The sequence below is a fragment of the Varanus komodoensis genome, unplaced genomic scaffold, assembly GCF_004798865.1.
Source record: "Varanus komodoensis strain SLA01 unplaced genomic scaffold, ASM479886v1 scaffold9, whole genome shotgun sequence".
Classification (NCBI taxonomy): Eukaryota; Metazoa; Chordata; class Lepidosauria; order Squamata; family Varanidae; genus Varanus; species Varanus komodoensis.
Genome location: NW_025336598.1, coordinates 34,135,050 through 34,148,939, shown reverse-complemented (window position 1 = coordinate 34,148,939; position 13,890 = coordinate 34,135,050). Strand labels below are relative to the sequence as shown.

Here is a 13,890-nt window from a genome sequence, read left to right as displayed (position 1 = left end):
TAAAACATTTCTATGCTGCCCCCATCGCAACAAAGCCTCGGGGCGGCTCACAACAAAACAAAAGCATATAAAAATTATACAATAAAAATATTAAAACCCGGTGCATCTTGGCTTAAAATTTAAAAAAAACCTACATAATAAATTAACAATTAAAATAAGTTTTAAATAAAAAGGTCTTAGCCTGGCGCCGAAAAACAAATAACGACGGCGCCAGGCGGACCTCTCTGGGGAGCGCATTCCATAGATGGGGCGCCACCGCAGAGAAAGCCTTCCGGGTACTCACCCTCCTAATATCATTCACAGAGGGTTCCCGGAGAAGGGCATCTGTTGCTGATCTCAAGGGGCGGGAGGGCATATATGGACGCAAGCGTTCCTTTAGATACCCAGTTGGTTTTGTAATGAGGATGGTACAGGTGTAACACTTTCTGACTAGGTTATGGTTGTAGAATTAGGAGGTCACTTGAACTTAATTTCTGATTCTGTAACGTAGCCTACTTCCATTAAGACTACGTAAGTGGATGGAAGGAACTGAGAATAAACTTTTAATGGTAGTATCTAATACCTGAAAAATTAGTTTGTTCTTAATTTCAGCTGTGTGCAAATGTTTATTTTTATCTTACCAGATGTATTCATTTAATATTTTGATTTAAGTCTTCTCTAACCTACTGTTACAGACTATGTGCTATTTTACAGAAAAACATTAACTCTTCCAATACTTTGCTTGTAGTCTACATCATCATCTTCGCCTCTTACATCTTCTTGGCTTGGTGAATCTGAAAGAACTCAGGGAGCATATTCTTCAAGGCTTCATAACCAGCAACAGGATACTGATTCTAAAAGACCCAAACTTTCTTATACATCTACCTCTAGTGTGAGAAGTAATGGCTTAAACACAGTCTCAGGTATGTAATGTGCTGAAGCTATAAACAGTGTATTATCTTCATCTTGCTTATACCAAAGCTTGGTAACCCTCATTGCATAAGCAGAGGATCACACGTATCCCCCAGATCACATTTTGTAGTTTAATTTGCACATAAGCAGTCGCACCAATTAGTCCTTCTAGGACACTGTGTTCTCCTAGACACAAAGTGTCGTGGCTAGACCATCCCAAAATTTCAGCCTTCGCTCTTTAACATTCCCCCCCCCCATAAACCAAAACATGTCCAGGGCACAAAAGTACCCCAGAATCTCCTTAGGAACAGTTGTATGGTATTGTATTATACCCTAAACAATAGGCTGCAAGCAAAGGAACCAAAGAAGATTCAATGAGTTATAATCATTAGTGTCCTTCCACTGTCAAAGGACTCTTCCATCCAAAGAATGAGGAAGAAGGTGATTTTCTTTGATTTTCCTTGCACCTTGTGCCACCTCCCACATGGTTCCAAAGGGATTTCCTAAGCCCCTAAAACAGTTTTCTGGGGAAATGGGCAAAAACCAGTTCCTTCCACAATCCTTTGACAGAAGCCTCTACTGGATCAAAAACATCCATTAGTAGATTCCCACCATTGGATACAATTCTGACAATTTATTATGAAATGACCTTTCATAGACTTGAGCTTACCCAAATACAACTGTCTGTGGACAGATGCATCATACATATACTTATCAGATGTATATGAATAATATATTTTTCCCTGAAAACCAAACTAAGGTCAGTTGCTTAGTGTTCTGTCAGACACAAGAAGGTTGAAAATATAAATCTCTGTCAAGAAGGTCAGAATTTGTAAAGATTAGCCCAGAGGCAGATGTTTTGATACCAGATGTTTTAAAAAGAAGTGTAGGTCAAGATAAGCATGTACAAAAGAATATTTTCTGTTAAGTAACCATTGCAAAAAGCTAAACATATACATTTGCCATGCATGATGACTGTGGCAGCTGGTCCCCAGTGGAGATGGGCTCACTCAACTGTTAGTGTGTACCTACAATAAAGAATTTTTTAAAATATAAAACTGCTTGCTGGTGTTGCCTGTCTCTCTCATGGTCAGAGAACAAACAAGGGACTTTTTTGTCCTCAAGACACACACACACAAATTTCCAAGAGGGATATTTTGTGACAATGTAAAGATTTTATTCCCAGTTCAGAATTTCTGGAATACAATGACTCTGACCGTCAAGTGCAGAACTGTAATAGTAAACTAGTGCAGCTAGAAATTTAAAAATGCTTAGCTGGTTGTGGAAGGATTGAGAGCAATACATTAAAATCTTGCCTTAATTATGATTCATTCTTAACGTATTCCAGGGAAATTGGATAATGCTCCTCTCCTACCTCCTCTGTGCTCAGTTCAGTCACTTCGGATCTGCTTCCCTCACTGTACATAAAGTATAACGACATTTAGAAAAGGGAAGTGTCGTCCAAACAAAAATATGAACATTCATTGAACATAGCATCATTAGGGTTTAAAGCCTGTAGCAAGGAAGCAGGAAGACATAACAGCTTTAACTTATGTTTTAGATTCCTCATGGAGGTACAATGATGTGTCCAGATCTTCATCTATGGTACTTGGATCATTAGGAACTGAACTTGTGAGAGAGAGGAGAGAGCTAGAAAGAACAGATCCATCTGTTAGTCTTGTGGATTGTAGTCACAGGAATGGTGATTTCCCATCTTCATCATGTATGTATTGGAAACCTGAGAATTTCAGGCACATTGGTTGGTTCCATTTGTAGTGTTCACAGCCAGTCATCTGGCCTTTGTTTAGTTGAAGCCATTGCTCTTGGTTCATACATGTAACTAGGTTGTGCAGTGGTTGCAAGATTCTACTTCAGTTTTATTTTCTAAAGGAACAGTTCTGCATTGTTTCTTTTTATAAGACAAATTATTTTGAAGCTGGTTTATATTTGTGGGCATTTAATGTACTGGTCATATCCCTTTTCACCAGTATCCATTGTCACTAGTTTGGACTAATAAAATAAGTTTACTCACTTGGAGAAGAAACACAGACTTGGAATCAGTTCAGACGTGCAAAAATTTTTTCCACCCAATGTTCATTGACTGGTTTTTCTGGGAAGAGGCTGTGTGGCCTAGATTATTAATGGATAGAGTAACTCAGCATTCCTCAACATGGAACGTTCCAGATGTGTAGGACTGGAACATGATTACTTCCTAGCTAACAAAGCCATTGGTCCTGTTGGATTTGAATTACTTTTCCAATGACTGTGGCACTAATAGTGGAATTACCTTCCAAAGGTTAAAGTCTAGCTAAATTGAAACCAGAACTTGGTGAACTTTTGAATTATCTGTCTGGTTAGCATTGTATTTTCCAATGAAGGAATATTAGTTTTATGTCTATACCTTACATTACACAACTATGCTATTTAACTTCACTTTTAATTAGAGTTACTTTGAATATTACTACTGATTCAGAAATGGCTTGTGCAAGCAAAAAGGCACTTGTGTGAACTAATAGTTCTGATTTCCTTCAATTTCCCTGTCCTGCTGCAGCCCCTCAGTTTTGATCTTTAGGGGCAACTTTGTGAGAGAGGAGCCAGGAAAACCCATTGTGCAAGTAGAATTCTGCTTGTCCATTTCCTGGATCCAACACGTTGGTGTTTAGACAAAAAATTACAAAAACAGTTGCAAGGGAGAAATAACAATTTTCCTTTATTTATTCATTAGGTTAACTCATAACTGATGTTCAATGAAAATTCATGATTAGTATTGGGTTATCCACCTTCCAAAGTTGAATGGCTATTAAAAAGATAATTCCAGTAAAAATGCCTTTCTGTCATATTAATATTATTGGATATGATTGGCTTTTATGGAAGCCAAGTGGACAGCTGCTTCTATAATTGTGATGTTTTGATTGTGGTGTACACCACAATAGTAATACACCACAATTTTGGTTGTGGTGTATTACTATTTATTTATTTCTAGCTTTTATGTACTGCTATTTAGTGAAAGAGCTCTCAGAACAGTTATCTACAGATAACCTTATGTTCATGGTGCCTATAATGGAGATTTATTTTCAAGCTGGTATGTTATAGTAGTTAGTGCCGGAATAACATTGGACAGGCCCAGATTTGGTCACCTGTATGCCACAAAACCCAGTGGACCTTGGGTTGGCAGCTGAGTCTCAGTACTAGCTCGTGGGGTAGGAGAAGGGGTGAACCATGCATGCTGTCATGAGCTCCTAGGAAGAGGGGCAGAATAAAAATTAAGTAAACATTACCATCCATGTTTTCAGGATAATTTGGTTTAAAAAGTTTTTTATGGGGTCTAGTTAATCCAGGTTAGTTTAGTTTAACTCATAATCATATCCTGTGCTGGATTATTATCTTAATAGTTTATGCTTTTTGGTTTCTGTGATTTATGATAGATCTTCAGGAAAGATCTGCTTCTTCATATGCACAGGGAGCAAGACCAAAAGAAAACTCATTGAGTTCTTTGAGGCTGAACACATCCATGAACCGCCAGTTGCCTTCTGAACATCAGTCATCATTACTGTCTAGAGACCATAGCTGGAATTCAAGATCTAACTATGTCTCAAGAGAATTAGAGTCTACTCAAAGGAATATACAGCCAGAGTTTTCCCATGGTGCCATGAGAAGTGGAACCAGTTCCTCAAGCATTTCTGAAAGGGTTATGCCATCCCAAAGGTCATTAAGTGAACCTCCTGCAGATACTGAAGGAAGGCGTACAACTCGGCAACTACTGTCTCGTTTAGCTTCTAGTATGTCTTCCACATTTTTTTCAAGAAGGTCTAGCCAAGACTCTTTGACACCAAGACCTCTAGGTTCTGAAGATTCAACTGTTCCTAGAGCTCAGGGTTATACCCAAGCTAGTGCTATGAACACAGCTACAAATTCTGATGATACAGAAGCTCAGACTCCTGATGTTTCTCAGGGATTTAGCTTTCTTCGAAGACGATGGGGCCTGGCAGGTGTTTCACAAAATTCTAGTAATGATTCGGAAGCTGAAAGTTACCGACATGATTCAGAAAATAGGAATGCAGGTTCTTGGTTGTCATCTTCTCTGAGGAACAGGTGTACACCTTTATTTTCCAGAAGAAGGAGAGAAGGAAGAGATGAAACTGCAAGAACCTCTACCTCTGAAACACCTGCTAGATCACTGCATCTTTTTAGGAGAAGAGAATCTGTTGGGGAGACATCTCTTGAAGCACAAAATGATTCCCCCAGGTCTGCTGCTAGGCCATCAACACCTGCAGTACCTAATGGTGCTACATCTGTTGCCTCGGGGCCAGATTCTGTGCAAGGTAGAAGAAATTCAGGAATATCAGGAATGTTTCCTGGTTCTCTTTTCCGGTTTGCAGTTCCCCCAACACTGGGAAACAACTTGTCTGACAATGTTATGATAACAGTAGATATTATTCCCTCAGGCTGGAATCAACCTGGAGGAGAAGATAGTGACAAATCTAAAATACCACCTTCAAGAGATCCTGAAAGGCTTCAAAAAATTAAAGAAAGGTAACACATAGATTTTTAATGAAGTTTTCATAAAATTGAAAGAAGATATTGATCTGTTTTGTACAATACACTAGGCTCACTATGGATTATTTAACCCACAACGAGCCATGGTGTGCATGGGCACATGAAGCTACCATTATGAAGATGCAACCCATGATAGGGTTGTGGCTTGTTGACTAAATCTGGCCACATTAAACCATGCTCATGTCACCCTTGGTTTGTAGTATAAACCACATGTACCATGCAAGTCCACATGTACCATGCAATCTTCAACTTTCCTTTGGAAAAGATACAACTTTCCTTGAGCAGTTAATTCACATAGGTTGGGTTGTGCATGCCCGTGCGTGTGGGTGTGAGAGGAAAAAAAGTCAATTCTTCTCTGTGCAGCTGTCTCCACCATTCCTAGAGTTCCACCAATTCCTAGGAGTAAGCTTTTGGAAGGGAATACAATACTGTATACGGAAGAAAGGGTGGGGCTCTTTTATGTTCATGTAAAGAAATTTGCAATCTCAGCCTATGTTTCTGGGGACAGCATAAGACTCTTCTCTATGTGGCATTCCTGCAGCATCACTGACAACTTGGATTGGGAGAACTGTTTATCCGTTGCAATATTGATTACTGTCTTAGATAATATGATTAATATTTAAATATTTGGAATGCTTATTTCAGTTCTACAGATTAATCCCCCTTTCCCATTTTAGTCTCCTTTCAGAAGACTCAGAAGAGGAAGAAGGGGACTTATGTAGAATTTGTCAGATGTCATCCACATCTGCTACTAACCTCTTAATAGAGCCATGTAAATGCACTGGAAGTCTGCAGTATGTTCACCAAGAGTGTATGAAAAAGTGGCTACAGTCCAAGATTAATTCAGGTAAGGGAGTGGTTTAGAATAGTATACAGGAAACAGATAATGGCTTAGACCCTGAGTTGTTTTTTAATGAACAGAAGGACTTCCAATCTCATAGAAGCTACTGTAAATGGAAGGTGGAGTGGATCATTTAATGAAAGCAGTGGGAGAGACTGCGTAGCAGAAGCTATCTATTGTAGAGAGAGACTCCTTACTTTTGAGAGAGAGAGAGAAAGTTTTTTGGAAACGAGAATACCTTGTAGCAATATAAGAAGGGGTACAGTAATTTTATACTGTGGGCTCTGCACCTTACCTGAAGCAGCTTGTGCCACTCATTGGAATTGCATAAAATAAGGGGAAAGGGCTCCCTTACAAATTGGAGATTACAGTGAGGTGATAGGGAAAGCCATGTACGTATGACAAATGTTGGCTCCTGGCTCAAGCACTGGGTGTAAGATCTATTGGGATCTTTGGTTATAGAACAACTGAGGTAAGGTGTGGCCATGCCTAGTCCCCTGCAGCTCGCCCTTGGAGGCTATTTGGTCACTGGTTCCTGTATTCTGTGTAGTTAGGTTTACATTTGTGTATGCAAGGGTAACCTAGCTGAACCATTGTTCCATGTTGTGCTTTCACATACCTGAGTGATGTCTACTTAGTTTTTCAGGAGTATTTTCTGTTCTATTAGTATAACTGTTCTATTTTCTTAGGTTCTTCTTTGGAAGCAGTAACCACTTGTGAGCTGTGCAAAGAGAAATTGCATCTCAATCTTGACAATTTTGATATCCATGAGCTTCATAGAGCACATGCAAATGAACAAGTTAGTATATTTTGGCTAATTTGGTAAGTGTCAGTTTAGTGCTGTGACTCAGGACAACTTTTTTCCCTAGAAGAAAACATTTGTTTAGGTCAAATTTTAATTGTATAATCACCTTGTAGAACACATTCTGTCCTTTGCTTCAGGTGTGTGTTTATAAAGGCTGGGTTATATGTGTTTCATAGTGATCAGTTGTTTGTCTTGAGGCTTGGAAAAAGATGAAATAGAAACTGATATAAATAGGAAGCCATAATGAACATTGATAAACTTACCCCACTTGCTGTCTTATTTGAGTAAGGAGTCTTGAGAGTTAAAGGGCAGGCACTATTTTTTCAGGCAGACACAAACTATATTTTGGCAGTACAATGGATTTTTGTCTCTGAAGAGGACTGTAGGATACAATCTTATGACTCTCTTGAACATGAGTCATAACTATGCTATGTTGTTATAACAGGACATATGATCTGATGCTGTGTTTCTATTTGTAAGTAAGGCAATACATAGTCAGTAGGAAAAGATTCTTTGTATTGCTGCATCCGTATCCATCACCATTGTTTCTTGATGACACCACAAATAATTCTCCCTCCCCTGCTACATTGTGCCCCTGTCATCTTAATACTGGCGCAAACTTACAAAAAATGCATAGCAAAAGGGTGGAAAGGAAGTGTGATAGTTTTGAGAGCCTTTGTGGGAAATGGTGTGGGAAAACAGGCCAATTAGCTGGTGATAGTAGTAATGTATTCACTCAGATCCTTGCTATTAGTAGTGGCTGAGCTGCAAGACTTGTACATCTTAATAGAAAAAGTAGGATACTTTCATCTTGTATATTCAGTACTATATAAATACTAAGTAGTATGAAGCTTTCAATATGAGTTTGTATACTTGTATTTTACTTTGCTTCTGCTTTTTCATACTTGCTGCTTAGTTAGTGTAAACCATCCATGTTTAAATCATTGGAGCTTAAGGTCTGAATGTTTATCTAGGGCACCTTTCTTTAGCAAAAAGGAGCCCATAAGATTTGCTGCTAGTTATAAAGATCTTAAGCTTCATCTTTTCAAGATGGCTACTTAAGCATAGAGGTAGCCAATTTATTGAGAGATAAACTTGGGAGTCAGATCTATCTAGTCAGAGCAGTTATTTAAAGTGCAACCATGTTAAGATCTGAGTCTTCAATAGAAATTACTGAAAGAAGAGCATACCTGCATATATGTACTGGGACAAAATAATCAGTAAAATGTAGTACCAGTTGTGCATTTCAGACATGTTTGACTTGATAATGCCCTCTCTTCCTAGGCAGACTATGAATTTATCAGTTCTGGGCTTTACCTTGTAGTGTTGTTACACTTGTGTGAACAGCGCTTTTCAGACATGCTGGGAACTACAAGTGAGGCCAACACACGAGTTCGGGTAAGTGGTGTGAGCTGCTTCTGTGGGAGAGGCTGATTATGACGCCTGTTAAAGCATGCTTTTCATATTTCCTCAAAATTTACATTAGCCAGGATCAGATGGCCATGTTTCCAACTGTGGCTTTCTGCCCATTCCTGCTTCAGTCCCTCTTGTCTTACAAACACTGCTTGTAAAGGACAGACTACCCTCTGGAGCCACTGGTAGTTCAGGGAATGCAACTAGTGTGAGAAACCAATGTGACACGGTCGAACAGAGAAATTCTTCTGCTTGCATGTAGGGCCCTCTGGTTCATTTGATCGATTGGTAACTTCCCAGAGTACTGTGTAACACCTAATTAATTTTAAAGCATACTGGGACAGACAACACAAAACAGGCATTGGGTGCTCCCTGAGTGTAACTTGATCTCTCAAGATTATGTTGAGAGCTACAGTACTGACAAACTAAACCAGAGGATAAATTCCATACATTTTCATTTTCTGAAAAAACTATCTTAAGCTAGTGGGCATTGTTGTAGCCTATTGTTGTCTGTTTTTCTGAACTAGATATTCACAAACAGCCTCTGATTGCAGGAAAATTGCTCCAACTCTTTATTTTTGTTGCCTCTTCTGAACATTTTCTATATCTTCATACTTTCTTTGAACAAATCTGAACATGACACATTTCCTTACCCTGACCATTAAGAATTCCTAGAATAGTACCTGTTTGGGAAAGGATTTTCTTTTAGTTATTTGATTCTTCTAGATATTTATATACTATAATAAAGTTCTCAGTCTGGCTAGTTCCATCAGGAATGACAAAATAGATACAGGTTAATTAAAGCTACCTTTTCACTTCTCCATGACCCTTTACTTAATTAAAGGCATTTCCTCTTCCTAATACTAGATTTCATTTTGTTAGATCAACTAAGCAGATTTTTCTTGAAATCTTGCAAGTTCAAAGGGTGTCCTTCATATTCAAGCAACCCAAATTCAAAAAATTTGAATAGTTCTAGTTCAGGGTTTGAAAATATGCATAAGTATTTCAGTGAACTGTACATGCTCATCTTTCTTATATGATAACCTGTCTGAAATTTCCAAATGGACCTTTATTCCGTGTATTTAGAGTTCATACAGTACCGTTCTCCTGCATGCAAGTAATACCTAGCTGTACACTCAGCTGTACACTCCCAGGCACTTTAATAGAGAAGTGAAACCTGCTGGATCACAGTTGGACAGCAGCCATTCCATGATGGCAACAGGCTTTTTTCTAACTTATGCACTTACTAAGAGATGCTGACTATAGTTCTGATCCCTTCAGCTCACATATTTTTTCTATATATGGAGACAGTTCCTGGAGACAATTGGACTGCTCACATGTAGATGAAAAATGAGGAATGTCTTAAATTTCTGAAGGGCAACAATGGCATTTATAGAGGTTTAAAATCCTTGGTGATCTACAACATTTAAAACTGCCTTCTTTCTGTATTGCTTCTAGTTTATTAATCTTGCAAGAACTCTTCAGGCACACATGGATGATATTGAAAGTAGGTGGCTTTCCCTTGCTTAGTTTTACTTCAAAGTTAAAAGAACCAAGGAATAAACTCATCTGTTTTGAAATGTATAGCACTAAGTATTCAAGTGTTTGAGACTACCTGTAATGTTCATGTATTTGTGACTGGAACACCAAATAAAAATGAAAGAATGAGGTTTATGTCAAATTTTAGCATCTTGTAAAGGTGAAAGGAGGACTTCAGAAATACCTTTCAAACAAAATACCTCAGGCAAAGTGCTTTGAAGCATTCAGGCTACACTTTGCATTCTCTTGCTACATGTTAGAGGAATTTAAAGGGCAAAAGAATAGGTGACATAATCCAGTTAGAGTATGAAAAACTCTATATTAAGCACATACTTAGTTGAAATCACTGGATTGTAAAGTGTTTAATTTGGGCTAGATTTTGGCCCATAAACCATATCAGTGTAGCCAAGACAAGCAGGTGAATGTCTTTGTTTACTAGATTTTGCAAATGGCTTTCAAGTGGAAATAAGAAATGTAATTAGTTGACTGCCTAGGAGGAGCATACTTGTTTTTCTGGAAGTATATGCTTTCAACAAAAGAAGTATCCTTTTGAGATTGTTCCATTTAAAGATATCCCACTGCTGTATAATATATGTTTGCTATTAGCTATTAAGCTTTCCCCCATATATTTTTTGGATCCTGGCTGTATTAGTCTGTAAGGACAAGCTGTATTTTATGCTTCTAGGATGATACATTACACAAATCAGTCTCAGGCACTTATCTCTTGGGATCCTTGAGCGTGTATCTACAGTTGCTTGGCACTACTGGCTATTGTGCTTTTTGTTAGAGGAATGGTAAGTGGGAAATTAGGAACAGGGAGCATATATAGTTATGTTACATCTTGTTCCCAGAGACCTGACTGCAAGTATATATGCCCACCCCACTTTTTTTGTTCCCAATGAATAGGCATCCCAACATTCCTTGATACCAGCTGATATTGATCTTGGCCAAGCTGGACACAGCAGGAGCAAGGAATTTGTGAGCTGGCCCATAAAGCAGAACTTTCCCAATAATTGTGGGGAAGGACTTACATTTGTAGGGGGTATGACCAGGATCCAGGTACCATTCCATCCCCCATGGAACAATAATATATCCTGTCTAAATCTGTCTTCAGTAGTTGCCAGTCTTCTTTCTGCTTTTCTGTTGTTTATTCTTCTTGGCCTCTGTTCCAACAGATGACTACTGTAATAACTCAAACCCTGTTTATTAAACACATTTGATTGATAAAATTTCTTCCACTTAGGAATTTTGCCTTCCAGTTCAAGGAGCTTTGGGAATATCTAGACTGTTGATACACATTGGGAGAATATGGATGGTACTTTTAAAAGTTTTTATGTCCCATGTCATTTAATATGGGAGATTCCATAATAATCATAATTATGTATTTAATGGCTTTTCTTAGAAACTGTCCCTATGCTAGTGCTAAAGAAGCCTTTTGATGTTGTTAGTAATATTTCTATAGTGCCATCCATAAACATGCAGTTGAACATAAAACCAAAGTAAAATCACACATGATGCAGAATTTCTTTTATTGCACAGATAACAGTTTGGCCTTTTGCCATTTCTGAGCTGTAAAGTACAAAGTAGAATTCAGGAACAGTCACTGGTCACCTCTGCACTATACAGTCAAAAAATGAAAGCATATAACCCTGTCCATGTGACTAAAAAACTTCTGTTGCTTTTCACTCTATATCCATGTGCATATTAAAAGCTGATTTTATTTTAACATAAGTACATATAGTATATGTGTGTGTCTTTCCATTTTTAATTCTAGTGATAACGGGGGTGGGATATTTAAATCAAATAGATTTAAATCATGGTTTTTTACATAAAGACTCATTCTTGGTGGTAAAATCTTAATATTTACAATCAGATGAAAGTTTCATTTTTAGAATAACAAATTTTCAGATTAGTTTTACCATTATATAAATACTGATTTGGTTATACTATTAGAACCACACCATAGATAGATAATTATGAAAGCATTGCAAGGTGTTTTCATTTTGCATGCATGCCTGCCTTACTCATAGGTATGAATATCCCATATTCATTAAAATATTCCCAAACTAGGAATATCTCTTAAGGCCTGCTGCCATTATAGGTTTTCCTTTCCAGGGAAAGAATAATAAGATAAACCTTAGGCTAGACACAAAAAGATTCAAAGACTTGCACAGTATTCTGCTCAAAAGGTTTCACTTACATTTTTACAGCTTGCCCATCCTTCCTCACACTTAGCTTCTTGTGCAGATCTATTCCATTCCCAACAATCTTCTTCTATTCATTGATTTGTTTGAAAATTAGCACTTAAGAGGTGAAGGGTTGATACTGTGTACATAAATTTGCAAAGGAACAATGGGATTAAGGTCTTTTTCTCAACTCTGTATGTTTATTTTATAACATTTTTGCTGTGAAGAAGACACGTGTGATCTCTGCCGATGCAAACTCACAGTTTTGAGAACTGTAAAACCAAGCATCTGTGATTATATCTTCTAGATAGAAAAGTTGCCCAATAATCTTACAAAAACTTCTGGAAGTGCATGACATTGTGAATGGATTAATGGAATTCATTTACCAAAAAATTTAAACATTGCATGAATATGCAGCCTCATGCTTCATAATTAAAAAAATTAATCCTTATTTCATGATGAATAACTTTTGGACTTAATGTATCTTATCTTAAAGATAGAAAACCATCTTTAGCATATTATTTAAACAATCCAATTTAAATGTTAAAAATCTGTTTGAGATTTTTTTTTAATCATTGGTTTTTATCCACCCTGAAAAATAAGATTGATATGTGTGGTGAAACAAGACTGTGGCTTTCAGTTTAGTAACAATCCCAATTCGAAAATTACATACCCCATATTAAATAATGCATATGCCATACGCAAGTGATAAATTTCCCATACCATAGGTTTTTAGAAAGAATTTTGATTATGTCCTATACTTCCAGCAGCTTCAGATGATGATGATTCTGAAGATGGAGATCTCAGCAGAACACTTGATGCTGCATAAATGCGAACAGAGGGACTGGATGCTCAGCTGACACAAGTACCATCATTATTATTTTTATTTAGTAAAATACAGTGATTACTATTAGATTGCTCAGTTCAGAACCTGCTGTTGCATGCTGGTATCCAGAGACCTGAACCTTCAATCTGCAAGAGTGTGTTGTTTCTCCTTTGAGATTATGACATGTATGCCTTCTAAATACCAGATTTTTATGTGTAAGGAAGATTTCCTTTTGTATAAACTTCTTACAGTAATCAGTTAAAAGTTCTGGGAAACATTTCTCAAGTTTTGATCTTCTACTGGCACTATGTGGTAATATTAAGTGTATTTGCAAGTTCAAGTCATGGGGATTGTTCTGTGTTAGCTTTCCATTTAAAAACACCTCTGGGAAGACTCATCACTTTGCTTCCAGTGTTAACAACCTAGATTGAATGAGGGTATGAATGGGTTCTGTCAAAATTAGTGTTAAGTTTCTAAGTTTTTTTCTTGAGGAATGTTTAACTCAAAGCAATAAACTTGCAAGGGGCTACTAATAAGTGTTAATGACGGCTTTTATAAATTGCGGATTATATTTGATAATATTATGTAGAATTTCCAATATGGATTTACAGCTGTAAACACTGGCATTTCAGCATTCCTGGAAGGAATAAAACTTATGGTTTAGAATCTTAACCAAGTTATTTATCTTAATGAACCTTTTTTAGAACCCACATTCATTGCTGAAGCACTGGTTATCAATGTGTTTTCTAGTGTTGTCACTTGTTAAATAAAAATTACAATGCATTTCATTTGTCTGCTTCTTTAAAAATCTACTGAATCCTAAACATGGTAG

At 37.4% G+C, this 13,890-nt stretch overlaps 2 protein-coding genes across 25 annotated transcripts in view; one reads left to right on the top strand and one right to left on the bottom strand.

Annotated features, from left to right (window-relative positions):
• LOC123017045 (E3 ubiquitin-protein ligase MARCHF7-like) overlaps positions 1–13,841 on the top strand; it is a 27,940-nt gene extending 14,099 nt beyond the window's left edge. For 4 of the 12 annotated variants that reach the window (XM_044418100.1, XM_044418101.1, XM_044418111.1 and 1 more), the window contains 8 exons: positions 728–902; positions 2,453–2,614; positions 4,317–5,424; positions 6,126–6,295; positions 6,979–7,088; positions 8,379–8,492; positions 9,966–10,014; positions 13,000–13,841. In XM_044418100.1, the coding sequence (XP_044274035.1) occupies positions 728–902; positions 2,453–2,614; positions 4,317–5,424; positions 6,126–6,295; positions 6,979–7,088; positions 8,379–8,492; positions 9,966–10,014; positions 13,000–13,061 (1,950 nt within the window). In that variant the 3' untranslated portion in view covers positions 13,062–13,841. The other 8 variants (XM_044418107.1, XM_044418112.1, XM_044418103.1 and 5 more) reach the window with 8 other exon arrangements.
• The window catches only part of BAZ2B (bromodomain adjacent to zinc finger domain 2B), a 644,512-nt gene that overhangs the window by 510,292 nt on the left and 120,330 nt on the right, over positions 1–13,890 (bottom strand). The window lies entirely within an intron of this gene.